Below are 26,469 nucleotides of genomic sequence, written 5' to 3'. Positions count from 1 at the left end.
CTGTGTAGTTCTGGGACTGATCCAAAGGAGTGTTTGGTGGGGAGGGGCTATAATTTGCCAAATAAACCCATTTGTGCCTTTCTAATTCTTTTTCTTCCTCTGCCCTCTAGGTTCATAACAGAAACCTGCTGTCCCTCGACTTTGATCGTGTGACAAGAACAGAAAAAATCTATGATGACCATCGCAAGTTCACTCTACGGATCCTGTATGACCAAGCAGGCAGACCTAGCCTCTGGTCTCCTAGCAGCAGGTTGAATGGAGTTAACGTGACCTATTCCCCAGGGGGACACATTGCAGGGATCCAGAGGGGAACTATGTCAGAAAGGATGGAATACGATCAGGCTGGCAGAATTATATCCAGGATTTTTGCTGACGGAAAATCATGGAGCTACACTTACTTGGAGAAGGTATGTGTTCTCTTGTCACTTACTGACGGCTACTCACTGTGTTTGCTGACTTAGGGCTAGATTCTTAGGTGGCGTAAATTGACTTCACTCCTTTGACTTCAGTGGTGTGACACTGATTTACACCAATGGGGATCTGACCCTTAGAGTCTAATACACAGACATCTATGTAATCTACCTATTTTAAGATGCATATAACTGTAGAAACTAAGCCCAGATGACAGCTAAAGTTAGCACTGATCATCGCCCAAAGGACAATATTCTCCATCCAACCCCATCCCCATCTGCATGTGTTTTAACCCTGCAAAGCTTTGATTATTTAGATACAACAGTCCTTTGCTGAGCTGGATGTAATATAATGTCTCCAGTAAAAACAAATTATATTCTAGTCAAATTACGGATACCATTAGTGCTAATAAAGATAAGAGTACAGTAGAGACTTATTTTGGATGTTCCATACAATGTAGAACCAACAGTCCATAAAGTCTAGCATCCCGCCTTCTGCAAAGCCACGTAAGAAGTATGTGTGGCAGGGGCAGGTGGGGAAGGAGAGAGACCAATCCATCTAGCTGGTTATGGAATGCTCTTTGGTGGGTGAGAAATGCCTTCTCTTTGCTGCAGGATCAGTAGGAGATTTAACCATAACATTATCCATCCTCCTTTTAATCCATCTGTGAGCTCTTTGGGGCAGGAATTGTGTCTGCCTATATGTTTGTACAGCACCTAGGACAGTGAGGTCCTACATTTAGGCTCTACAATTATATAAATAATAAATGAGGATAAAGCATCAAACTGTATCCCGGTATGTGCATTACATGCAAGTGAGTTAGAGAACTGAAATTTGCGGTAAGTGGCTAGTAGCAGATGAGTTTCTTTTGTCGGCAGACGGACAGGGTTGCCTGTTTGGTTTTGTCAAGCTGTTTGCCCCATGGTGGCAAATGGGGACGTGAACTTGGGAGAGTTGGCTGGGGGTATTTTTATATCAATCCTAACCAGGGGTCCCTGGTTCTCTGCCTTCAGTGCAAACCTTACACCAGTGCCTATTACCCTTCCTGATTCTCTTCTGACCACATCTGATCACACTGAAGTGAGTCTCTCGCTGTGTGTGTACCTCTCGCTACTTAAGCTTATTGTTATAATAATTATTTGTTCTGGTGCCCACCGCCAGTGTCTTAAGTGCTGTACAGACATGAAAGAAAGTAGATTCTATCACCACCCCTGGGTGCTAGGTATTGTACAGACACAAAATAAGGTAGAAATCCCATCATGAAGAGCTGATGCTGAACACTATAAAACAGAGACAGAGGGAAGGGGAAAGGAGAGGATCAACCAAGTAAAGTGGCCAGATGGTGATTGGCCACATATTAGTTCCTCTGTGAGGTCTGCAGGTCACTTAAATTATGCTGGCCACATATGCACTATGAGGTGGAGGCTAGACTTCCCATGTCCTGAAATATTTTACGCTCTGAAAAATTGAGAATGATCATGACTTAAAATTAAGAAAATAATTCATTCATTTTCCCCTCCAATTCTAGTCCATGGTGCTGCTTCTCCACAGCCAGAGACAATACATCTTTGAGTTTGATAAGAATGATCGATTGTCATCAGTCACCATGCCCAATGTCGCCCGGCAGACCTTAGAAACCATCCGGTCCATTGGATACTACAGGAACATCTACCGGCCTCCAGAGGGCAACGCCTCAGTCATTCAGGATTTCACTGAGGAAGGGCAGCTCCTTCACACCTTCTACCTGGGAACAGGGAGGCGTGTCATCTACAAGTATGGCAAGCTGTCCAAGCTAGCTGAAATGCTCTATGACACCACTAAGATTGGCTTCACCTACGATGAAACTGCTGGTATGTTGAAGACAATAAACCTGCAGAATGAAGGGTTCACCTGTACTATCAGATACAGGCAGATAGGCCCACTCATCGACCGCCAGATTTTCCGCTTCACTGAGGAAGGCATGGTGAATGCACGCTTCGACTACAATTATGATAACAGCTTCAGGGTGACCAGCATGCAAGCAGTGATCAACGAGACACCGTTACCCATCGATCTCTACAGATACGATGATGTGTCAGGCAAAACGGAGCAATTTGGTAAATTTGGGGTCATCTACTATGACATCAATCAAATTATCACCACTGCCGTCATGACTCACACTAAGCACTTCGATGCCTATGGCAGGATGAAGGAGGTCCAGTATGAAATATTCAGGTCACTCATGTACTGGATGACTGTGCAGTACGACAACATGGGGAGAGTGGTGAAGAAGGAGTTGAAGGTCGGACCATATGCAAACACGTCAAGGTACTCTTATGAGTACGATGCTGATGGCCAGCTGCAGACAGTGTCTATCAATGACAAACCACTCTGGCGTTACAGTTATGACCTCAATGGAAACCTCCATTTGTTGAGTCCTGGGAACAGTGCCCGTCTTACCCCCCTAAGGTATGACCTCAGGGACAGGATTACGAGACTGGGGGATGTGCAGTACAAAATGGATGAAGATGGCTTCCTCAGACAAAGGGGAAATGACATTTTTGAGTACAACTCAGCAGGCCTGCTCATTAAAGCATACAATAAAGCGAGTGAATGGAGCGTAAAATATCGCTATGATGGTCTCGGAAGAAGAGTTTCTAGCAAAACTGCCCATGGCCACCATTTACAGTTCTTCTATGCAGACCTGACCAACCCCACTAAGGTCACCCATTTGTACAACCATTCAAGTTCCGAGATCACCTCCCTTTACTATGATCTCCAAGGCCACCTCTTTGCCATGGAGCTTAGCAGCGGAGATGAGTTCTACATAGCCTGTGATAACATCGGGACCCCTCTGGCAGTCTTCAGCGGAACGGGCTTAATGATCAAGCAGATACTGTACACAGCATACGGGGAGATCTACATGGACACCAATCCCAATTTCCAGGTCATCATTGGATACCATGGAGGTCTGTACGACCCCCTCACTAAACTCATCCACATGGGGCGGCGAGACTATGATGTGTTAGCTGGGCGGTGGACAAGCCCAGACCACGATATGTGGAAACATCTGAGCAGCAACAACATAATGCCTTTCAACCTTTATATGTTCAAAAACAACAACCCTATTAGCAACGCTCAGGATATCAAATGTTACATGACAGGTAAGACTTCTCTTGGTTTCTTCTTAATTAGTGTATACACAGGCTGGTTTTTGCTCAGGTGGTGGATAGGTTTCTTTACATTCAACGAACCAGGCATCGTAGGGTCTTCCAGCCTAGACAGGGACTGAATTTCTCTTTAAAAAGGAAAAGAAACACAACAGAGTCTTCCATACTAGAAACTGGCCTGAATTTCTAATATAAAACAACAAACAGAATTTAAAAAAACAGAAACCCAGACCAAACTTTTCAGTTCTTCTTTGCGTATCAATAAACAAAAGAGGGCACAAGCCCAATATATTTTTCCTTTGCAGGTCACCTTTAACCCTTCCACAGCTAGATCACTGGCTGCATACACAGTACTCATGAAAAATTTAAGCCAAGAACTGCACATCTACCGAACAGGTTTTCTTTTTTTCTTCCTTCCCGCTCTTTTTATTTTTCCCTTTATTTTGTTTCCGATTGTTCATTTCCTCAAACAACGCCAGCTTAGTTGCTGATTAACTTCTCGATAACCCCTCTCATTTGTATATGTATAACTTTGTTTACACAGTTTTGCTGTAGAGACTTGCCTGCAGATAGGCTTGTTTCAGCAAAATGACAACAGCAACCTAAACCTTTTATCATAGCAAGGCATTGTAGAGCCCCATAAAATAGTAATACAGTTCAAAGTTAATCCACCCCACAGTGTGAACAATTGCCTGTTAAAAGCCAGCAGCAACAAATACTGTGTGTCTTAAATTTAATACTTAAATATGGAAAGGTTCAGGACTTTCTTTATGTCAATAAGCAGAACAGATCCACTAAGCAGGTGTTTAAAAGTGAGAAGAATGGCTCCCCAAAGTGAATTTATTTCAGCAGAAAAGATTCTAGGAGACCTGAGTCACTCAGACCAAATGATCATATGATTTCATCAGATGGAATTAATGAACTTTCTTCTCTAACATATATTGTGTTGTGTTTGTGTAGGCCATTCCAAACTCGCACAGACAAAATCTTTTTAATAACCCCACTGTTGTGTATTCTGCATGTGCCACATATTTGACAGGAAAGCTGTTTTAGAGGGTTTTAAAATATTGTATCCAGACTCTTTTCTGTATCCTCGTGTCTATAAGAAAAGGGTGACTCAGTTACCATGAGTCAACTGTATAAAACTCTTAGGGAGAGGCAAATTATAATTAATTTTAAAAACCTCTAAAAAGTCCTAAATCCGCTTTTCTATATACAGTAACATTATTGGCTACCCCAGCATTCCAAATCAGAGGAGTCCAACCCCCTAAAATCATCAGTTGATTTAAAATAATGAGATTTTAAAAATAGAAAATTCTGGATTCTTTTTCAGAGCCTTTAGGATACATGTCTTCAAGCTTTTTCCCACAACCATGAGGGCTAGAAGCTTAGGTTTGTTGTTTTTAAATGAAAGCTGAGATTTTCAGGCAATCACCTCACTCTAGGAGTTGGGGCTTTAAGAACACCACCACATATTACAAGACTCATGAAAAATCATGAGAGTTGGCATCACTGTTAATGCCAAGATTTTAAGCTCTCATATTTCAGTACCTTTTAGAGCAGCAAAGGTGTGTCCATGGGCATGAAGCTTCCAATTTTCATCCATACAAGACCTTAAACCTGTTACTGGTGTATAGGTGACTATTGTCAGTTCTGGGCATGAGCCCAGTGTCCGTTTGCTTGAGTGAAGATGATTAGTTAAAGTTTTTGTACAAGTGATCAAAACCCATTTTTTATACCAGTATAACTATGTTGGCTATGGGTGTGATTTCTTACTAATACAGTTATACCAGTACAAGCCCTAGTGTGGACACAATTATACTGGTATAAAGATGCTTTATACTGGTATAGTTTATTCCCCTCCCCAAACAGGACTGGATATACTGGTATAAGCACTTCTATACCAGTACAAGTGTGCTCACACCAGATGGGTTGTATTCCTTTATATTACAATAGTTAAAGAAGTAGAACTTTTGTATGTAGACAAGGCCTGCAAAGCTCTTTGAAAATAAAACGTCCTGTGTTAATGGCCTTTCCTGAGGAACTGGATCTTGAGGTAATGGGAAGGTTTGTGTGTTCCAGTGATCCTAAGAGCTATGCCAGTGGGAGTTTTAACAATGCCGGACAGGTCAAAGGGTAGGGATAGGGTTGCCAGGTGACTGGTTTTCCACCAGAATGCCCGGTCACAAAGGGCTCCCTGCCTGCCCTATGTCCACGTGGATCCTGAAAGCGGTCGCCAGGTCCCTGCAGCCCCTTGACGCATGGGCGACCAGGGAGGCTCTGCATGTTGCCCCCGCCTCAAAGATCAGCTCTGCAGCTCCCATTGGCTGGGAACTATGACCAATGGGAGCTGAGGGGCTGGCACCTGTGGGCAAGGGCAGTGCGCAGAACCTCCCTGGCTGCCCACATGTCTAGGGGCTGCAGAGACCTGGCGGCCACTTCCTGTGAGCCGTGGAAAGTGCTGCCAGGACACAGCACCCCGAACCTCCTCCCACACCCCAACCACCTGCTCAGAGTCCCCTCCCGCATCTAAGCTCCCTCCCGGAGCCCATCCCTGCTCCCAACACACCAACCCCCTACCCCAGGCCCCTCCTACATCCCAAACTCCTCATCCCCGGCCCCACCCCAGAGCCCACACCCCCAGCCAGAGCCCTCACCCCCTCTGCACCTCAACCCACTGACCCAGCCCGGAGCCCCCTCCTTCATCCCAAGCCCCTCATCCCCGGCCCCACCCCAGAGCCTGCACCCCCAGCTGGAGTCCTCTCCCCACCACACACACACACACCCTAACTCCTTGCCCCAGCCTGAAGCCCTCTCCTGCACCCTGAACCCTTCATTTCTGGCTCCACCCAGCGCCCACACCCCCAGCCCAGAGCCCACGCCCTCAGCTGGAGCCCTCACCTCTCACACCCCAACCCCCTGCCCCTGCCCGGTGAAAGTGAGTGAGGGCGGAGGACAGTGAGCAATGGAGGGAGGGGAGATGGAGCGAGCGGGGACAGGGCCTCGGAGAACAGGTGGGGCAGGGCAGGGGTGTTCGGTTTTGTGCGGTTAGGAAGGTGGCAACCCTAGGCAGGGAGCTGACCAAAAAAAGCAGCCTGCTGCCCCTCCAGAGTGGGGACAGCCCAATGACCTATCCTCATAAAAACGTTAAGTCCTAGAAACACAGCCAGGGAGCCGCTCCGCAAACGGCACGATGGACAGCGATGTCAGAGCCTTGTTCGTGTCCACAGCGACGTCTGACAGTGCCAAAAGGATTCTGACTATTAGGGGTCCAACCCTGCACATCCGTCCACGTCCCGAGCTCTCACGGACGTTCCCAGGTTTCTACGCTGCACGTCTCAAGCGGTGGGGATTCCTTGGCCATGGCGCACACACCTGCCAATACACTGTTGAGGGGTGTGGGCAGCATCCTTCCTCACCCCCTGGCATGGTCTGGCTCACTTAGGCCAGGCAGGTGCACTCACACAGACCAGCGATACAAGCCTCAGGCTGTGTCTACACTTAAAATGCTACAGTACTTCAGTGTAGACACTCACTGCAGTGATGGGAGGGGTTCTCCCTGTCACTGCAGTTAATTCACCTGCCTGGAAGGCAGTAGCTGCTGTCTATACCGCGGGTTCGGGCAGCGTGCTGCGTCTCTCAGGGATATGGATTTCTCACATCCCGGAAGAGACGTAACTTTGCCCATGTACATTTTCAGAGTAGGCCAACCTCAGTTTCCCAGTCAATGATTCCCAAGCATGTGTCTAGGAATGGGGAGCGTGGGGTAGGGAGAGTGGGCAGAGCAGGCATTTACGTTCTGAGAGGCCCATTGTTCAGCATGAATATTTTAGCAATCGTATACTTCGTGATGCAGAGCTTTGCTGCCAACATTGGGAAGCCTGATGGATTGAACTGACATTTTCATTACACGTGTCTGCATTAAGCAGTCTCTTTCAGGGCCCTCGAACGAATGTCCTGTGAAATGTGTTGGCAGGGCTACTGTAGCTGAAACAAGCTGTGATTCGAAATGTACTTTTCTTTCAAAAAGGAAAAAAAGTGTCATTGCCACTGGCAAATTAATATTTCCCCCCATTCTCTTAACCTCTCCTTCCACCTACTTCATTTTTCCTGCTCCTTCCAATCCACCCTCTCCCCCCCCCCCCCCAAAAAAAAAGGAGCAACACCTGTTTACAAAGTCAGATTTGGGAGATGCAACCGACAAAGACTGGATCGAATCTTTTCAGACATTACATATTTTCCTGCTGTTCAGCAGCCCCCTCTGTGCCTCTTTTGACATTGTTTTGAACATGTTTGGTGAATAACTTCTGCCCTATATAGATTTACTTTGTTCTCCTGGCCATCTGGTCCAAAATATGCATATCAAAGCTGTTAATTTCATATTAGGAGGATTTGGAAACGGGGATGCCTCATCACCAAATAAAAAAATAAACAAAGCTTTATTTCCCCCCCACACCACCGCAAGCACACACCTCCCCTTCCCTCCAAAGACACTTCTAAAACAATCTGTGTGGAGAGAGAAAAAAAGTGTTTTTATTACAGAAATCCCCCTCTTTGCACACAGATTGATGCAAGGGCTCTCTGGACCCAAGCCCCAAACTCAAAATTTTGGATTGCAAGAAAACAAGCAGTAGATACTGACTTTGTTTGGCTTCTGATTCCCCAATCATCTGGAAGCACGCTATTTCTCATTTGCAGCCCGAATGCTTTTCCAACGGTCTTCAGAAACACGTGTTTAAACTCATGTGGGGAAAAAGCCATGTTTTTTGAACAGATCCCCTCATCCACTAGTGTCAGCTCAAGTTGATGAAATGAAAAGAAAACGTCTTGTTGATACACTGGAGCTTGAAACAAATGAATCACCAACACGATGCTAATTACAATATGGAAGTCCTAAACCCCTTGGGAGCTGATAGTTAATTAAACTTTGACCCTCATCCCCTCAGCTTTTCCCAGCAAAGGATGGTATTCAGAGGCTGGGTAAATGACACAATTATAGTAGTGTCTGTTTTTCCTTCCTTCCTTCTGGAGTCAATGGAGATAAGCGAGCTTAGAATCATCATACGCTGTAAAGTAGATAAATAGGGAAGTCTTTTATATGCTGCTCCCAGGCAGATCCAGGAGCTAGCCAAGTGAGTTATTATTTTCTCCAGCTAGCTCCTCACTTGGCTGTCTTTCCCGTTAGCCTTGGAATCAAAGATGTTAGAGACTGAAAAGACTTAGCAGGGTATTGAGTGCCTCTTTCTGCCCAAGCAGGAATGTTCCCTGTGGCTCATATAGTAGCGTGTTCTCCGGTATAATTTTCAGCTTCCCAAGCAATGGGCTTGCTATCACTTCCCTTCTGGTTCCAACATTCCCCCTCTATCATAGTACAGAATAAAAGAGCTTCCTGAACGGTACTCCACTGAGTCTGACCATCATATATACATGGATCTGCTCACGATGTAAGGGCAGGTCAGTTTGACTGTGGCAGGCCCAATGTTTGTAAATGGAATGATCATGTGGAGGCTGTTTTTAAACAATACTGAAAAAAAAATGTAACTATAGGAATCTACCTATGCTAAATTAAAAGTGTGGTTTTTACCTACACAAGCAGTGGATACACCTTTAAGAGGTATATCAAAAGCCCCCACTCAGCTCCTGCCCCAAGTGTCCAGTACGACTGCCCTGCTACTCCCTACCTGTATGTGCTGGCTCATGAGCACCTCAATTTATCCCGTAGCCTGTAAACCACTTGGGATGCTTCCGGGTGACCAATATTAAAGCTGAGAATTTGCAAAGCTGCCTCAAGAATCTAAATCCTTAGGCAGGTTTGAACAGCTCGACCTTTGGTATTATATTTTTGTTCCTGTGCTTTTTGCTCTGCATTGCACCATTCTTGTGCGTGGTGCCTTACAAACTCTGAGAAGTTCTGGAGACAGAAAGATTGCTTTGGCCTTTGACAGTTTTAACAAAATGTATATTTCAGCTGTGTGAAAAAGTGGAGGACTTGGACTGGATGCTGTTTGTTTTTTGTGGTTATTTCCTTCGTCCTCCATAATTTTGGAATGTGATACTTTAAAGAATCATTTCTGCTGGGGTTACTCATATACATGAAATGTAGTAAGCTCTTTGGGGCCAGGGCTGTCATCTTGTCCCAGGTTTGTACAGTGCCTCGCACAATGGGGTCCTGGTCAGTGGCGGGGACTTTTAGGCTCAACTGCAGTACAAAGAACAATAAAAGGTAATCCTACTTATGCTTCTCTCACATCCCAGATGTCAACAGCTGGCTGCTTACCTTTGGTTTCCAACTACACAATGTTATCCCGGGATATCCCAAGCCAGATATGGATGCAATGGAGCCATCATATGAGCTTATCCACACGCAGATGAAAACCCAAGAGTGGGACAATAGCAAGGTGAGCCATGTGACCACGTAGTCTGTCTATTTTAGGCATTGGCCTGGCACATGTCACCACGGGATCCAGGTGCAGTATTCACTTTAGAAATTACAATCAATCTGCTATTGCAGATGCTCAAGGTCACCGGAGTGAAAGTCAGCTTCCGAGTAGCTGCTGTCCCTTCCCACTTCAGTAATGAAATGTGTCTAAGTAATCCCATCTGAAGTTTTTTATCACCCGTGGGTCCTTTCTGTGATACTTGCTGGTGACTGCTGAACAAAACTGGTCTGCACTGTTTTTCTTTCTTTAAACATGTGATGTTACCACAGATCACTTGCTAGCTCCCTAAACCAAGGAATCAGAGCTGATAGAAAACACCTGTTGGATCATCCACCCATGCCCCAAGACAGAATTGTTTTCTAGAATATATTTTCTAGTGCTTTGTCCAGTTTGGTTTTAAAAGCAAACAAACTCCCATTACTTCCCTTAGGAGACTACCCCACAGTGTAAAAGCTTTCTCCATAAGAAAGCTGTTACTGACAGCTTAAATTTTACTTGGCTTGATTTTGTACCAAATCACTGTACGCTAATTCAGGCCTAAATCAGGATGTTTGTAGTTCATTTTTGGCGACCAATACTGCATGTACAATGTAGATTAGCACCTTGAAAACAAAAGTCACTTAAAACCCAAGCGTCTTGCGTACTGCTCTCTTCCCAGCATAAACTCAGAGACCGCACTCTCCAGTGCATAGGACAAACTTCCTGCAAGTTAGACTGGTTAAACTGTGCAATGGCCTTCCAAGGTGTGTGGTGGAGTCCCATTGCTGGGCTCATTTAAAACTAGTCTGGGCAAGGCATGTGAAAATACACTGTTGCAGACAACTCTGCATTAGCTCCAATGGTATCAACTAGATTGGGTAACAGATCTTCCCTTTCTCTAACTCTTTGTATCCAGGACTGGCTCTAGGCACCAGCAAAGCAAGCAGGCCACCCTTATTTTTGGGGTGGCAAAAAACTTAGAGCCAGCCCTGCTTGGATCCCAGATCTCAGTGGGCCAGATACTTCCCTGAGTTACATCAATGTAAATTCGGAGTTAGTCCACGCTGCCACTGCAGTGATTTCTGATTCACATCACTGTAATGGTCTAACAGATCAGAATCAGTTCCCTTATCTGAGAAGGTTGAGGAGAAGAACCAGGCAGGTAACACTTCACATAATGTTGGGCTGTATTTGCCTTGCAGGAATGGGAGGTTGGAGACCTAATGCTGAGTTTGAGCATCCCCCAGCTTGGAAATACCCAGCATGCCATAAACCTTGCGCTACGTTCAGCTTAGCTTAGTTATCCCCCTGCAGCTCCAGAGTGACATTTAAAATCCAGTACTCTCTTGTGCTGCGCTTTCTGCCTGTGAGGCTGCCACTAAATGGTTTGTTGAACAAGTTCAGCGTTATTGGCCAGCAGGGGATGCGTCGTGACCTCTGGCATATTGCAGAGCTGCAGCACCTGAATCCAATTTTGCTTCTTTTCCCCTTTCGTCTTGTTGAATTACCGAGTAATTGCAGGCGGTCGTACAGCTCTGTTTGCGGGGGAGGGAGGGCTGGAATCAGTCATCATTTCATTAACTATACTGCTCTCAGTCTCATGAGCTCTGGGGCTCTGATACCTGCGGCTTGTTGTCTGCACCGTTGGCTGCAGGGGAAGGGTAGCCCAGCTCAGCTATTGGTTTTCGTCTGCACACTGAAGGAGGCAGAGGCTGATCTGAATTGTTTTGGCTGTGGAATGAAATAGGCTGTTGTGTATTCTAAAGTAACTTCCGAAGGGGAGGATCCTCCACACCCTCACAAGGCTTTACTCTTCCTGCCTTGCAAATCTGATTGATTAGGAGTGAATTCTGCTCATCCCATCAGTTTTAAAATGGAGCCAACCCTTTTTTTCCCAACAAGAACCACCTTATTTTTCTCTGTCGGGGGTTAAAAACGGCAACGGCCTTGTAGTTCATGCACAGGGCTGGAATTTAGGAGCTCTGGGTTCTGTGCGGTGTCACGTGGGGCGAAATCCTCTCTCCAGTGCCCAGGTTGAATGCTAGGAATCTCTGTAGGGTGGTGCTGCAGTGCTCTCAGATCCCACAGAGCCGACTGCAGCCCCTGTGCCCCTAACACTTCTGCCTAGAGGAGATGGGGGAGGATGAGGGGGTTGACATAGTGACAGATCCTCGGTCCTGGCCTGCCATTGCTCCATCCTCCTCCATGTGGTCACAGAGGGCACCCAAATGAAGCTGGGCTTTGCAGTGCAGGTGCACAGTCCCTGTACAAACTCACTGCATCCTGTCCCTGTCTCTCCTCCACACTGAAGCCACACCAGTTCCACCCCAGTGAGCCCTCTGTGCCTACCATGAAGGTGTATAAGTTGACCTTTCGTGCAACAGTTTCTTTCATCTACAAAGTGGGGATTGTAATGCTTCCCTCCCCCACGCGGGCGATGGGAGATTCCACTCACTATGTCTGTTTTAATTGGATTTAATGACTTAAGCTTAAAGGCCACAAACTTAGTGCCGAAAGCTCGGCAACTAAAACAGAGACCTGGTCAGGAATTTTCTGACAAAACGTGTTTTTCCTTGGAAAATGCCAGTGTGTCAAAACCAAGCCTGTTCATGGGGAAGGGTCAAGTTTGACAACTCTCCCAATTGCGGGGGGCGGGGGGGGGAATTGAAAAAAAAGGTTTTGAAACTCTTATAGGTAATTTCTTTCATTGTTTATTTTTTCTTGGTTATTTTAATTAATTTATACTAAAAAAACCCAGGTTAAAAAAATTAAAGGTCAAAGTTGTAATGAAACATTTTGAAATTATAAAAACAAACACCTTCAAAAAATCAGATCAGTAGATTTTTAAGATAATAAAGAACCATAGCTCTACTCTCTGCCATCTTCAACTCAGATGGTAATTTTCTGTTTCTCTTCCTTGGTAGGTCATTAAAATGGGTTGTAAGATGAAACACAAATGATAGATCATCTCCTCTGATCTCTTGCATAGCGTAGGCCAACAAATTACACTCAAGAATGCCTGCATTGGGCCCGTAACTTTTGCTTGACGTATAGCATATCTTTCAGAAAAACATGAAGTCCTGACTTACAGATTGCCAGTGATGGAGAATCCACCAGGTCCCTAGATAAGTTGTTCCTGTGGTTAAGTACCCTCATTGGTAAAATTTGTGCCTTCTCTCTAATCTTAATTTTTCTAGTGTCACCTGTCAACCATTGGATCTCATCATACCTTTCTCTGGTAGATGAATGAATTCTCTACTATCAGAAATCTCTACCCCATGTAGGTACTTGGAGAGCATGATAGAGTCACCTGTATATCTTCTCTTAGATAAACTAAACAGATTAAGCCCCTTTATTGTATAGCTTTTTTATTGACACTCCTCTCTTTCAGTGGATCACTACAGTTGCAGTCATAGCACAAAGCAAACTCAGTTGCTACCCTGTGACTGGGTCATTTTGTGTAATAAAGCCAAGCTAAGCTCTCTTTTGGTCACAATTTCTTTCTTGTGGGCTTCTAACTGAGCTCCTTTACTTACCCAGTGGCCACTTTCACCCCTCTCCAGTGTTGTCAGGGGGCATAGAGGAGGCAAGTCTCTGGTGTAGCTAATGCAAAGATGTTTTACTTGGGGTACTGGACTCAAACTGAGGTCTCAGTGCCTCTCCCCAGTTCTTGAGCTCCCATAATATACCTGCCTGAGTCTACAATGCTACTGTCACTCCATAAAGTTTCCTTAGTCATAGCCTAGACTCACCAAGTCAACAATAAGCCCATATTTTAGTAAGGGAAATATACACCCATGGTATATTGGTACAAGTAGAAACAAGGAAACAGGTGCAAATTTCTTTCACATCTTGGCTATTTATGATGGGAAATGAAAGCTCTAGGTATCACAGGGTAAAGCACTATTTAAAAACAAGAGATGATAGAAGCTAGCTGTGGTATTTTAAATCCTCAAGAACTGCAGGCAAAATACAAGCAGCTATTCCAAGATCACTGTAATGTACTATTCTCTTGAGCTTGTACAGCAGGAAACAAACAATGAAGGTTAGTCTCTTCTCTCCAATGGGTCATTACTAGATAAAGTAAAATGTCACTTAAGGGCATCTGATTAAAAAAGATCTTAAGGAAAAACAAACCCAGATTAGAGATGTCAGTTGTGTATAGTGACAAATATTAAAATAAAATAACCAATAAGTCCCACCACAACTCCCTTCTGCTTTAATGCTGTTTTTATACTGTACCTCTGGGTTACAGTTGCCAAAAGCTACAGCATTTTTAGAGAGCTCTGCTCTGTGCCATCTTCAGCTCAGATGGTAATTTTATGTTTCTCTTCCTTGCTAGTTCATTAAAATGGGTTGTCAGATGAAACAGAAATGATTTGAGTATTTCAAAGGCAGGGATACGCTGTCTCTTTGAACTCTGCATAATCTGTTTGCATTCCCCCTTTTCTTTTCACAGGGTAGCATACAGGCTGAGGTTTATATATATATATATATATATATATATATATATATGAAGATTATTTAAATAAAAAAAAGAATACACTCTGTTATTAAAGGGATACACTCAAGGTCATCAGATCCTAAATTAAGCAGTTTTCAAAGTCCTCCCATATTATAGGACTCAGTTTCAAGATAACCGAGACATTTTTAATTATGAGTGATGATGCATTGCGCTACCATGTGGAAGACTTTAGTTTGCAGATTTGTGTCCCTGGATAGCGAAAGTTGGGAATGTAGAGCAGCACCATAGCTAAGCCCCTCTGGGAGCCAGCACAAGTGCCCTGTGTTGCTCAGAAGCAACCCCTCAATTTACTTGGCTAGAATAATTATAGCTATAAGCAGCGTCCAGTGGTAGGGCACAGGATAGGTAGTCAGGAGACCTGGTTTGTATTCCTGGCTCTGCCACCGACGCATTGTGGGACCTTGGGGAAGTCCCTTCATTTCTCTGCACCTCCTTATTGTTGATTGAAATTACTCCTGCAGTGAGGTGCTTTCTAAAGCTAAAGGAAGAGACGGTCCTTGCTAGAAATAGACAAGACAGACAAAACAAGCCAGATGTTTGAGGTGCTGTGGAAGGAACACTGTGATCTTTGGGTGACAGGTGCTAAGCACTAGTGCTGTTATATCCTGGGGACTCCCACTAAACCTCAGTCTAGATATTATGTCCAGGTGTATTTTGGGTTTTGTTTTTTATTTTTGAATGATGTTGGCCATATGAGTCGGTGAAGTATTCTGTCATGTTGTGAGCCGCACAAATGCGGTGTATTACTAAGTCAAGGAAAAGTCATATGTTTTAATATGGTGCCATGAAACACAAAGGAGGTTAAACACAGATTTTAAATCTAGTATTTAACGGCCTGAGTTGGTGACAAAAAACTGGGACATTTAGTCTATCTGTATCTTAACTTAGCCATCTGCCTGAGTATTCCCCGAGTCAAAGAATACATGCCCTGCTCTGCTACGGCAGGATGGGGCAAAGTTACATTTCAGCTGTGTCTTGTAGTGTCAGCAGAACCTCGGAGTTGATTAATAAGGGACCCAGTACTATGCCAGCTGGTAATCAGAGCAGCTGAGGAATGGAGAAGGGAAAAAATGCAGCTATGCAAATTCTCCAGGGCATCCTGATTCTGAAGGGCACGAGCACTTTGTCAGTATGGCACCCTTCATGGTTTGCCCAGAATTAAATGGCATGGCCAGTGAAGGGGAATCTCATGTGGGGCTGCATCTGTAAAGGTCATGTTGTGGCTGGACATCAAGACCAGCACCCTTCCTCTCAGTGACATGCAGTAGGCTGCGCTGTAGTCTCACGAGGGAGGCCCATCACCTGGCTGTTGAGAAACAGACCAGACCGTGCACTATATATAAGAGGACTGGACCAGCCCTGCATAGGGAAGGCTGGTCTAGAAAGCCCTTCGTCACCTTAAATTCTGGGGTACACACTGAAGAACAGGCAAACCAGGTCCCACCCTATAAAACTCCATGCAGTTTTGCCCAGAATTCAAAGGGAGCTTAAGCTTTTGGTCTGAGTCCCAAAAGGGGTTTAGCAATAGTGGGATTTACTATTCTTGTCCCTCTTCCCTCCCTAATCATGACAGGGATGGCAGCTGAAATAGCTCAGGACACAGGAGTAGCTTTTATTGCTCTGTGACAAGCCTGAGAAAAGGAGGGCAAGCTAGAACCTCCCCACAGAATCTCTTTCTCCAGACCAAAGCTATAGGACAAGCTTATCCAGCCAACTTTTCCATGGCCCATTCAAGCCATGTCAGATTTGCTCATTACTGGACCTGCTTGTGTCGCAGTTGATGTCAGTGGCAAAATCTCCTTTGACTTCAATGGGAGCAGGCTCAGCATGTGTCTCTCGTCAGTCCTCCTGAGCAGAATCCAGAATCTGAGGTTTTTCTTGTTATAACACAACACCCTCATAACAGAGCAGTCACTAGGAGATTCAGATGTTCCATGCCACTCAGAATCAGGACCTCTGGGAGTTTATAGCATTTACATCTGTAGTGTCATGTTGGAGAAAGGGTTGTTTTTGTGCCTCTTTATCATTGGTCACGTTGTGTCCTAATGGAGTTCGCCTACAACCCCACTGCTTTCAGGTGCCTCGCACAGGCGATAGGTCAGTGCAGAATTTAGCCTCACAGGGCCTCCCACAAACTTCTAGTGACACATTTGGCAGGTCACTTAATCGTCTGTGCCTCGCTTTCTTCATAGCTGAAATGAGGCTGCTAATATACCCTCTTGGGCATCACGAGGCTAACCGCATTCATTGTTGTAAAAAGCTTGGAGATCCTTCATTGGACGGTCCTGTAGCAGTTCAGCCTCTCATTGCTAGAATATTATAAATCGAATATGTAACAGCAAAATAGAGCTCATAACAGCCCCATGTAAATTAGCATTGACTCAGCCAAGACGCCAAAGTTGGACTAACCATGGAGTCTGAATTGTCCTCTGTCACCCCTAAAAAAGGGTCTCGTCAGGAAAGGGCTAAGGCATATTAAGGAAAACAGGAGTGTTAGTTTCCAGGCTGTTAAGCCAGCACCTTTCACAGCTATTAAATTCACTTTAAAAAAAAGTGAGGGTGGCCCCCTTTCGTCTGTAACCTATTTTTAATGCTGGCTGTCGTTACCTTAGTGAATTAAGCCCTTGGCCAAGACAGGAGACTTTTGTTATGGCATCGTCTTGCTTTTGTGAAATTTGAGCAGATAATTGTTCCTGGACAGGAGTAGGAAAGAAGACGGTACTCCCGTCAATGGATGAGTATGTTTCTACAGACGTTTTTCGGTAATGATAAGCTGCTAAATCATTCAGAGCATTTGCTCCTTTATATGCTAACAGCAAAAGTCACTTTGCATTAAAACTGTCTACAGGTGATCAAAGGCTGTGGTCCCTATGCAGTTCTTACTCAGGCAGAGCTCCCATTGATGTCAATGGGAGCTTTGCCTCTGTAAAAATTGAGCTTCAAGATTGAGTCTTAATAGCTGAGGACCTGATCCCACAGGAAGACTGGGAGCACTGTGGCAGTGAGGGGAGGGGAGCGTTAGCACCTCACTTGACTGTTGAATGATCCATTTTGGCCAATGCTTCAAGTGGCATTGAGGGGCTCTGGAAAAGAGTGTTTTGGCCAGAGTGAGGATCACACTGTGATGTGCAGCCTTGGAGGATGATGCAGGGTGGAATCAAAAGCAGGTTAAAACAGAAGGAAACTGCTACTATTTAAATACTTTGAGCTTATTGAACACCTTTTCTCAAAGCTTTTTACAAATATTAATCACTAGAAAATTCCCGGTAATCAGCTATGAATCATTTCTGATTTACAGATGAGGAAAACTGACGCATGAGCAATTAATTTTCCCAAGGTCACAGAAGGAGTGAGGTAGAATGCAACTGTCTCTCACTGTCACCACTAAACCCTAATCTCCCCTCCGTGCTGGGTCCCTCTCCACCCCAGTGTTCCACTCTGTCAGAGGGATGACGTTACATTCAGTTCGGTGTCTTGGCATGATGGCAGTTAGGGAGAATAGCCTGCAAGCACAGGAATCTCAATCAGTTGTTTCATTAAAAAGAAAGACTTTATTTTTCAGACCAACGTTAAGCAGTAGCTAGAGGAAGCAGAACCATTTGGCTCTTCTCACTGGATCATGTCATGTTATTTCTCTGCTCTCCAATGTGCTAGGGATACCTTTCAGTCCCCCGGCATCTCTTTCTAATTTGCGTCTCTCTCTCTCCTTCTCTCCCTTCCCAGTCAATCTTGGGAGTGCAGTGTGAAGTGCAGAAACAGCTGAAGGCCTTCGTCACCCTAGAGCGCTTTGAACAGATCTACAGTTCCAGCATCGCCGGGTGCCGGCAGCTCAAGGAGAACAAGAACTTTGCCTCGGGAGGATCTGTCTTCGGCAAAGGGGTCAAGTTTGCCATGAAGGATGGGCGTGTGGCCACTGACATCATCAGTCTGGCCAACGAGGATGGACGCCGGATCGCAGCTATTCTGAACAACGCCCACTACCTGGAGAACTTGCACTTCACCATAGAGGGAGTGGACACACATTATTTCGTTAAGCAAGGGCCGTCAGAAAGCGACTTGTCCATACTGGGCCTCAGTGGCGGGCGGAGAACCCTGGAGAACGGCGTGAACGTTACAGTGTCCCAGATCAACACAGTGCTCAGTGGAAGGACTAGACGTTACACAGACATCCAGCTCCAGCATGGCGCACTGTGTCTAAACACCCGTTATGGGACCACCTTGGACGAGGAGAAAGCCCGCGTGCTGGAGCTGGCCAGGCAGCGCGCCATAGCCCAGGCCTGGGCCAGGGAGCAGCAGAGACTGCAGGATGGGGAGGAGGGCATTCGCTCGTGGACAGAAGGGGAGAAGCAGCAAGTGCTAAACACGGGCCGGGTGCAGGGCTATGATGGCTACTTTGTGATCTCAGTGGAGCAATACCCAGAACTCTCAGACAGCGCCAACAACATCCATTTTATGAGACAGAGCGAAATGGGCAGAAGGTGACAGAGAGGGTCAATGCGGTGACTTCTTGCCAAAGACAGCTACTCTTTTGTGGCCACTTACCTGACTGTGTTGTACTCAATCCTTTTTCTAAACTGAACCTGGCTGGGGGAGGAAAATAAAGAGAGAAAGAATATGGTTGCACTGTAACTCATGCAACATTCTTTTTTTTTTATTTTAAATTTGGCCTTCACATGTTTTTTGCAATGAACAGAAGGTATATTTTGCCGTAGTGTGATCACAGTGAAATTTACTGTCTCTTTGTCCTTTTTTCCCTTTTGTGAGGAATTTAAAGTGGGGAGTTGTAAACGTACATCCATGGGTTACTTGGTGTGAAGTGAGAAATGGGTGTCTGTGCTAACTTGTTTCATCCTAATCCTTTCTTATTTGGGACAGGGACAGATAGCCTTCGACCCGAATAACAGCTCAGAAACGCTGGGCACGCTGGAAACGGAAGATGACAATGATTCCAAATCTCTCAAAGTGACTGTCTGAATCGTGTGCCTCAAAAGAGAACTTACAAGGAGTTTTCAGCTTTCACTTGGGACAGAAAGTGTTTCTTGGGCTCCTGCTGCACAGAAGTAGATTATAGAGGCAAAAGGAGCTGGATATATTAACTTGCAAGATGATTCTCTTCCTTCCTGAACTGGAATTAAAAAAAACAGTCTTTTTCATTATGATAGTAGATTTTTTTTCTCTTTCTTTTTTGGTCCATGCGCAAATCCTGTTTTTAGTTTAAAAAGCCAGTAAAGGCCAAAAAAGATCCTCCCACTCTATTGGAAAATATCCTCTCTCGTGCCTAGAGCTGTTCTCTAGGTGGGTTGAATGCACCGAAGTTGTAAACACAACCTCATTAAATACATAGTATTTCAGTACACCAGGTTGTGTGTTCAGCAGTCCGCTGGGCTGTGTCCAATAAAGCAACTTCATTTTAGGAAGCTAATTTGAGTCTGTAAGTAGTAGGATAGTCTCCCACTGACGTACCATTGAAGAGTGCAGCAAATCCATACTCCAGAATTCTTGCTTTTGGGGGCTGTCTTTATTAGCCTGGAAACTGGCTTTCATTCAAACTAAATCATTTATGACTGTGGCAAACATGCCTCTCTGGGACTCTGGCAGCAGGGAATTTAAAACGTTTAATAAGCAGCAGGAGGGGAAATATTAGAACCAACCCTCTAACTGTTCCTTCCCCCTTTCGCCCCATTGGGACACCAAAAAGCTCAAATTATATGAGTAGCCCAGTGAGGGTTAACAGCGAACAAGGAGGCGTTTGAATAGAAATGCCCACTAGAGAGAGGCCCAAATAGTTTACAAGAAACTGCTGACAAAGTTGCTCGACATGGTAATGTAATTTGTACTCACATAATCCCCGTGCTGTGGTATGTGCAAGAGTCCTGGTGATTCAAGTGAACAAGGAGACTGAGCTGAGCTTCTTCCTGAGAAAATTCTCTACCGATACGGGGCATTGCTGCACTCAGAGAAACGCAGGTGTGATGCCATCCAGACCTCTGGATGACCTGGCTCTGACAGAGTCAGTGTTCACCCACACACACCCCTGAACTTTCACTGGCTGTCAGAGAGCAGCTCAGAACCTCTTACATGGTCTGAAATTTTTAACATCTTTTCATCTTCAGTTTTGGCTTCCAGGTTCTAACCAGAGACAGATTGAGCCATGCCGAAACACCACAACAAGAGAGGTTTCACAGCCGGCCCTTGGAGCATGGTGTTCTATAGTCCCCTAAAATCACGCCCTCTTCCACTGCACCCACCAAGCTCAGCAGACCCCACCACCAGCATCACTGCCTTGTGCCAAGACGGTATCCCCGGGTCTACTCAGTTACCGGATAGCAAGAAGGCTGGAAAGGACTCAGTGGGCACAAACTCCATGGATAGAGAAAATTGTGGTGGCCACAGTTCTATCACAGCTTCCCTGTAGATCCAGAACTTGTCTGTCTCTGTCCTTATGGCCCCCTCCTGGCTGTTCTCATGCTTTTGCCAGATGGAAGTGAAGGAAATCCCCCAAGAGAGCCTGTTATTCCTAAAATTTTTAACCTAATGTTACAGACCCAGTGAGAGGCACATTGAGAGTTTTAGATTCTGACCTTAACTGAACCCAAACACAGATCCATGTGAGGTTCACACATCTCTGATGCTTACCTACCATCCTGCTGCTTTCATAATTCCTCCTGGCTTTCAGGAAAGGGAGTGTTTTTGATACAGTAACTCAGTGTTATTCTTTGAACTTCACCTTGCAGAGCAGGAAGAGCGTTGGCCAGGACTGAACTGGCAAGCATCCTTTATGGAGAAATACATTGGCAGGAGTAAATAGCAAGTAGTGGTAAGTCTTGAAAATCAGCACCAGTTCTGTCGGAGTGGCTTCACTTTCTGGGAGGTTCTGAAACAGAGCAGAGCAAATGCTGGCTGAAAATGAACGAGCTGCCCATCTTCAAGCCTAGTGTGTTATAAAGCCACTCAATACTCTGTTCCGTACACCACCTCTTCCTTTTAACGCTACTCTGTCAAAGTGTAGCAGAAAAGAGAGGGAAGCCTCATGTATCCATTCTCATCGGTTTGTTAAAAATGTAATGGGGATTTTTATGATGGTAAATCGGCTACATTTACATGGAGTAGAGGAAAGGAAATTCAAGTATGAAACACTCCCAATGGAAACCTTGCTGGACTGAGATGGTACCTTTATAGCCTTACCCAGAGTCTTCAGGTTATTACACAAGTAATGAATCCGGGTAGGTCTCCCATTTTTCATGAGTCTCACAAATCTGCCTGTAGCCGAGAGCAATCCAAATCCACATCGTGGCAAAAATCAGTGCAAATTAGATTTACTCTTTGTTCTCAAGCAATGTGATGGGTCTAAAACTGCTCGACTTCCCATTAAAGTCCATTAGTGTCCTGTAGTTGGAGCCTGTGCACAGCCCAGGAAATGGAGGAGTCATTATTTTGAATCTCTTCTCTCCTGACTATTAAGTAGCTCCTTCAACAGAATGATGTTTCTCTAGCACTAACGAAGACAAAACCTAACCAATCGATCAAGGAGACAGTTGACTACTTGTGTCTGCAGCACTATTAGTAGCAGAGCAATAGTTTTAAGAGAAGTTTGGGATGTCTCCCACTCATCTTACTGGGGGTGAAAACTTGAAAGGCTATTTACTATCCTGACACCATAAGATTCCCCTTGTCCTGCCATAAGGGTCTTGTCTACAAGAGCCCAGTATTTTTCTGTGGAGTTCAACCTCCAGGGTAAGGGGAATGTTAAAAAATCAAGGGCTGCATGACCATTTGTTAACTGTTGCCCTGCTGAACAACATACCACATGCAGCTACACATCATTGATTACAGTATATAAGTATCTACATAGAGAACAAATATTTAATAACAGGTTCTTTAATCTAGCAGAGAAAGGTCTAAGGCGGTCGAACGGCTGGAAGTTGAAGGTAGACAAATTCAGACTGGAAATAAGGGGTACATTTCTAACGGTGAGAGTAACTAACCATTGGAACAATTTACCAAGGGTCGTGGTGGACTCTTCCATTGCTGATCATTTTTACATTATGTATTTGTAAAAGCTCTGCTCCAGGAATTGTTTTGGGGAAGGTCTATGGCCTGTGTTATACAGGAGGTCAGACTAGATGATCACAATGGTTCCTTATGAGTTTGGAATCTGTGAATAGATCTTTTCCGTATGGCATCTGTAGCCTGACATTCCATTTATATCCCACAATTACAGTGAGTGGCTCTGTCCCCCTCTTGGGGCTGAACCACACAGAGGTTTATGGGTCTGCTACTGACTTTTTGCTAAAAGAGTTTGATCTCAGGCAGTAGAGGTTTGTGCTTTTCCGGTGCAGAAGTCCTAAGCTCGATCCCTACAGCCTACCCTGAGGCGTTACCCTAAATATTCATTTTAATGGTAATTGTGTAGGAATCACTGCCAGGACCAAGGCTAGCATGGAACAGCCGGGTTTAGTTTCTGACTCTGAACAAGCACACGTCCTGCCCCAAAAGAATTCCAGCCCCTGGCACATTTCCCTCAAAATGTAACGAGTGCGACTCAGCAAATTCAAGTTACAATGAATTGTGTTTGAAGAGCGACTGCTGCCCTTTAAATCTAGGATTTGGAGGGTATACTAGACTAATCAATTCACAGTCTAGGCCAGCGGTATCAAGGACAAGCGCCCACAGGTCTTAGTCTGCACTCAGACAAAACTCCCATTGGATTAGTGGACGTTTTTGCCTACATGTCGACTTGAGGATCAAGCCACATGTGCTGAAATGTGTGTATTTTTAAGCAAAATTGGACCTGGCACCTGTATCATCTGGACCAGACTTGATTCGGTCTCTGCAGCAGACAATTCTACTGCACTCTTCAACCTTGTTTTAAATGATCCAACAATGGAGCTTCCAGCTGTGCCCATGGGAAATTCACATTGCAGGATGGATAGCTGCATCTTTTTCCCTTTTCCTGCCACTACAGAGAGGAATCAGTGCAGATTTTTGTCCTCTGCAGATTTGGCTCACTCCTTTCTCTGACTTTCATTATTCAGAAGGCATTGCATTTGTGTAGCAATTGCAGCCCGCGCTAGACTCATTTAGCACTGCAAGATGTACTGCAGTGTTTGTTTCCTCCAAGCTTTTTTGGACAGAAATTGTCTATCCAGAGCTTGGAATATATCATGAAGCACCAGTGACCGGAGGGACTCATACAGCGCATGGAATCTTTGTCATTACTGCTATTGATCAGAGCCATGGCAAAAATGGGCCAACAAATCTAAAAAATACCAGGCAAGAACAGAATAGATGGAGGCTGTTAAGCGACCTCATGCTTGATTTGCGTTTAAAAGACCGATGACTGAGAGCTGTCCTCAAGGCATCATTTGGCTGTAGGTTAGGAACAGTGAGAGAATTCTGCCCTGTATCTGTGGTCGCTTTATTGAGCTGAGGGAACGGTAAGATTCTGCTCAGGCTGGTAAACTGACGCTGCAACAAGAATAAATCAAAATTGGTTAAAAAAAAAAGAAATCTAATAAAGCACCTTTTCAGCTGTGACTTGTAAGTGTCACCATGATAAATGACAGTGCAATCCATTATGCAAAGACAAGACTCCTAACAGGAAATTTTAGAATTTGATTTTCTGATTTACAGCGAGGGCCCCCATCATATTTATAGCATGGCCGTCTGTTTTGATTCAATCGCAGAGTAAATGAAACCAGGGCCACAGATCTCAGCAATGCGGCTGCTCTTTAAACACCGAGGGGGCATAAACACACAATGTTAATAATGGAGCTAAAGATTGCTTGGCTTGTTGACGGGTATTTGGTTTATCTTTGTGTTTGGCAGTGAAGGGCTGTATCTTAGCACTGTTGAACCTGGGTAAGACACATAACAATTATGTTCATAACGGTGCACACTGTAACAGGCCCTTTGGTGAAATAAACTTTGGCCCTTGTTATCTTGAAACACACAATCCACCATCCCTGCATAGCATATCATAGCAAGCCTCACAGGAACCCAGTGTGTTAGCCACTGGCTTGTTCGTTTTTGTTAGTGTTAATACTGTCCTTATTCGGACTGAAAGATTTTCACCATTTCTTTTCTATTATAGCTCATAGTAAGTATTTAACTATATTATTTCCCCAAGTTACAAACAAGGTTTTACTGATTTTAAACAAAATTTAGCCAATGGACTTTAACTGTAGGGTACATTTAACTAAAATCCTCCAGGATTGGAGAGTGATATTTTAAAAGACACACTGTTTGCATTGTACAAAGTGATCAGTTTCAAAATTTATATCCTGTTTCAGAATGCCCCTCCCACTAAATGTACCTTGTTTAAGGAAGGCTATATCATGTCCTGATGGCTGTGATCTTATTTCCTATAGTGATATATCAAGCTGTGTTATTTGAACTGAAAACAGTCTGAAATGTGAAAAAAAAAAAAAAAAAAAAAGGTGGGGGGAGACAGCAAAATTATTGTCTCTCTCCTGTTTATAGCAATTTTAAAAAGTTGTGCTTATAATAAAATGTTACATGGCTTAACTGTTAACCCCCATCCAGGAGGGGAATGGTATTTGGGCAGAGGAGCCCTGAAAACTCCAAGTGAACACCAACTAAAACTGTTCTGGCAAAGAATAGGTCAAACTGCAGGACAGTTTCAGTGATGTGACTGAAGTAACAAATCAAAGCATCACACTTTTCTGTTAAAACAAATAAATCTGCTTATTTTGCATGAGGCCTTCTGAATGCAGCTACAGTCTAGAAGGAGGACTTTGTAGCAAAGCTCAGCTGTACTGCCAACCCTGGAGCCTCTTGTCATTACCAGGTGTGATCATTTTCCTGAAGTCTGGAACTAATTTTTGAGAATTTTTTTTTCTCAACACTTTGTGTTTCTAACACTGTATTCTTGACTGTGTAAATACGACAAGGCTGTACATAAGTGCAAATGTAGATACCTTCTAGAAAAACAAACAGAAGTGACCGTGTGTAGCCTTCGGTGACAAATAAAAGAATATTTTGTGTTTAAAGGGTTTTTATTTTTGCCATCATGTAAAGGTTAACTCTAGATATTATAACCCAGAGTCACTTGGCTAATGAGCAGGGTAATTCAGAAGAATAGAGTACGTAAGATGAGCTCAGTTCTAAAACTCTCTCCCCAAAGACACTGCTCCTTGTCTAAATGGATTTTTAGTGTCTAGTTTGTGAAGCAAAGAGGAATATACGCTCACTCTCTAACAGTGAATTCATAAACACCCGTCTACAAGATCAGGGCCTGGGAATCATAGTGCATTCAGGCCTTGCATGTAAGAGACAGTTGAGGCAGTTTACTTAAAATAGTTTTTGTAAATTCTGCTTGATTCAGTATAAAAGTGGAATATTTCAGGCATAAAACTTGTGCCTACTTGATTTAAGATGACCTGAAATACGCCTGTTTTCAACAGAAATAGAAGCATCCACACAGACTTTTGCAATGTTTGAACTAAATCAGTTTGTGTCAAACCACTGCAGCTTTCTTGTGTAGATAAGTTCTCAGTTCCACTCCTGCCTTTGCCACCAAGGCACTTAACATGTCTCTGCCTTCTTGTGTGGAAAGGGTGTAATAATCCCTACCTCCTGAGGGCCATGGGGGAGGGAATGCGGGTATCTGGGCTAGGGGGGCCCTGCGGATAGGCTCGGGGGTGGGAGGGAGTGTGGGTACCTGGGCTGGGGGGGGCCCCATGGCAGGGCTCTGGGGGGAAGGGAGAGGGTGTATTGGCTGGAGGGGGGGCCGCATGGCTGTGCTCTGGGTGGCGGGGGAGGAGTGAGCAGAGAACCAGGGACGGGGTTGTCATAGGGGTTTCTTTCACTCTCTACTCCTGGGAGAATTGTTGTGTGTGTCTGTATTGTTACAGACATACTTGCTGACAGGTGTTTTGAAATAAATTACGAAAATAATTGAAACGCGTGATTATGTAGTGTTATTTTGATAAATAAAATTTTC

At 44.5% G+C, this 26,469-nt stretch overlaps 1 protein-coding gene across 1 annotated transcript in view; it reads left to right on the top strand.

Moving 5' to 3' along the window:
• The window catches only part of TENM4 (teneurin transmembrane protein 4), a 2,254,482-nt gene extending 2,229,305 nt beyond the window's left edge, over positions 1-25,177 (top strand). The window contains exons 35-38 of the mRNA XM_084644861.1: positions 111-407; positions 1,940-3,554; positions 9,816-9,958; positions 18,228-25,177. Coding sequence (XP_084500987.1) covers positions 111-407; positions 1,940-3,554; positions 9,816-9,958; positions 18,228-18,986 — 2,814 coding nt within the window. The 3' untranslated portion in view covers positions 18,987-25,177. The remainder of the gene's footprint in view (positions 1-110; positions 408-1,939; positions 3,555-9,815; positions 9,959-18,227) is intronic.
• Positions 25,178-26,469: the final 1,292 nt, after the last annotated feature.

This window comes from Lepidochelys olivacea (genome assembly GCF_965140295.1).
Source record: "Lepidochelys olivacea isolate rLepOli2 genome assembly, chromosome: 1".
Classification (NCBI taxonomy): domain Eukaryota; kingdom Metazoa; phylum Chordata; order Testudines; family Cheloniidae; genus Lepidochelys; species Lepidochelys olivacea.
Note: the sequence above shows the minus strand (reverse complement) of the source record. Positions and strands in the feature narration are given on the sequence as shown.